The 1,091-nt window shown below is 54.4% G+C and overlaps 1 protein-coding gene across 1 annotated transcript in view; it reads right to left on the bottom strand.

Annotated features, from left to right (window-relative positions):
• Nucleotides 1–848, bottom strand: part of TBR1 (T-box brain transcription factor 1) — a 10,723-nt gene extending 9,875 nt beyond the window's left edge. Inside the window, exon 1 of the mRNA XM_007457005.1 lies at nucleotides 65–848. Within this exon, the coding sequence (XP_007457067.1) occupies nucleotides 65–756 (692 nt within the window). The 5' untranslated portion in view covers nucleotides 757–848. The remainder of the gene's footprint in view (nucleotides 1–64) is intronic.
• Nucleotides 849–1,091: the final 243 nt, after the last annotated feature.

Here is a 1,091-nt window from a genome sequence, read left to right on the forward strand (position 1 = left end):
GCCCCCCCCCCCCCCCCACCCCGGACCGCGCCTGGAGCAGCGGCAGCCAAGAACGTAGCATTACCTGCCCTGTTTGGTGATGATCATCTCCGTTTGGTGCCGGTGAAATTTCAGCCAAAGGGGCCTGTTGCACAGGTACACCTGCGCTTTGCCGGGCACCAGCCCGGGCTGTGTGGAGGAGAACTGGTAGAACGGGGCTCCTTGGTAGGAGTGGCCGTACTGCTGTGGGTAGGGGTAGCCGGCGGTGGGGTAGCCCTGCGGTGAGGAGTTAGACAGCAGGCTGTTGTAGGCTCCGTTGGTGATGACCGGGTGGTGAGCCATGTAGCGGCTGGGGCTGCCGATGGAGAAGGCGGGGTGCGCAGGTCCGTGCTGGCCGGCGTACGGGAACATGGCACTGGGAGCAGTGGCCGCGGACTGTGGCTGGCTGGACTGAGAGAGGAGGTAGCGATCTGCAGCAGAGCCATCGAAACTGTGACGAAGCTCAGAGACCCCGTCCAAGACAGGAGAGAGTTTACTTCTCTGGACGTCCCCTGGTGAGTCCTTGGAGTCAGGAAAATTGTCTGTATCTGACTGATTCGTCATCCCCCTGGTAATTTTTTTCAGAGGTGAACTTCTCTCCAGGTTGTCAGTGGTCGAGATAATGGGATGGTCGTGCAAGACGAGCTCAGATCCGCCTGAATGTGGGTAGCTGCTGCTCACATTGAGAAATTTCTTGGAGAGCATGATAGAAGGAGAAAGGCAGTGCTCCAGCTGCATAGCTCTGGAACCTGAACACTCGCCCTCCTGTCCCTGGTTTTTAAAGTCCTATTTATCATAAACTAGAAATCCACAGACCCCCTCACTAGACAGAAAGCACTTCAACCAGCAAATGCTTCTCAAAGGTTTGATTTACTTTTTTTTTCCCTGGGAGAAGAGATTGGCCAATTGACACTATGCAGCAATCAGAAAAGGCTCACTTTTGATCTTGCTGCTTGTGCAGCCGATGAAACGGCTCCTGCCATTGGTTAACTGCTGACAGTAATTTAATTAGATAGACATTAATTAGGATAATCACCTGGCTCCTGGTCGCTGCGATCATGGCAAACTGAAGG

This window comes from Lipotes vexillifer, unplaced genomic scaffold (assembly GCF_000442215.2).
Source record: "Lipotes vexillifer unplaced genomic scaffold, Lipotes_vexillifer_v1.1 scaffold1861, whole genome shotgun sequence".
In the NCBI taxonomy this organism is placed as follows: Eukaryota; Metazoa; Chordata; class Mammalia; order Artiodactyla; family Lipotidae; genus Lipotes; species Lipotes vexillifer.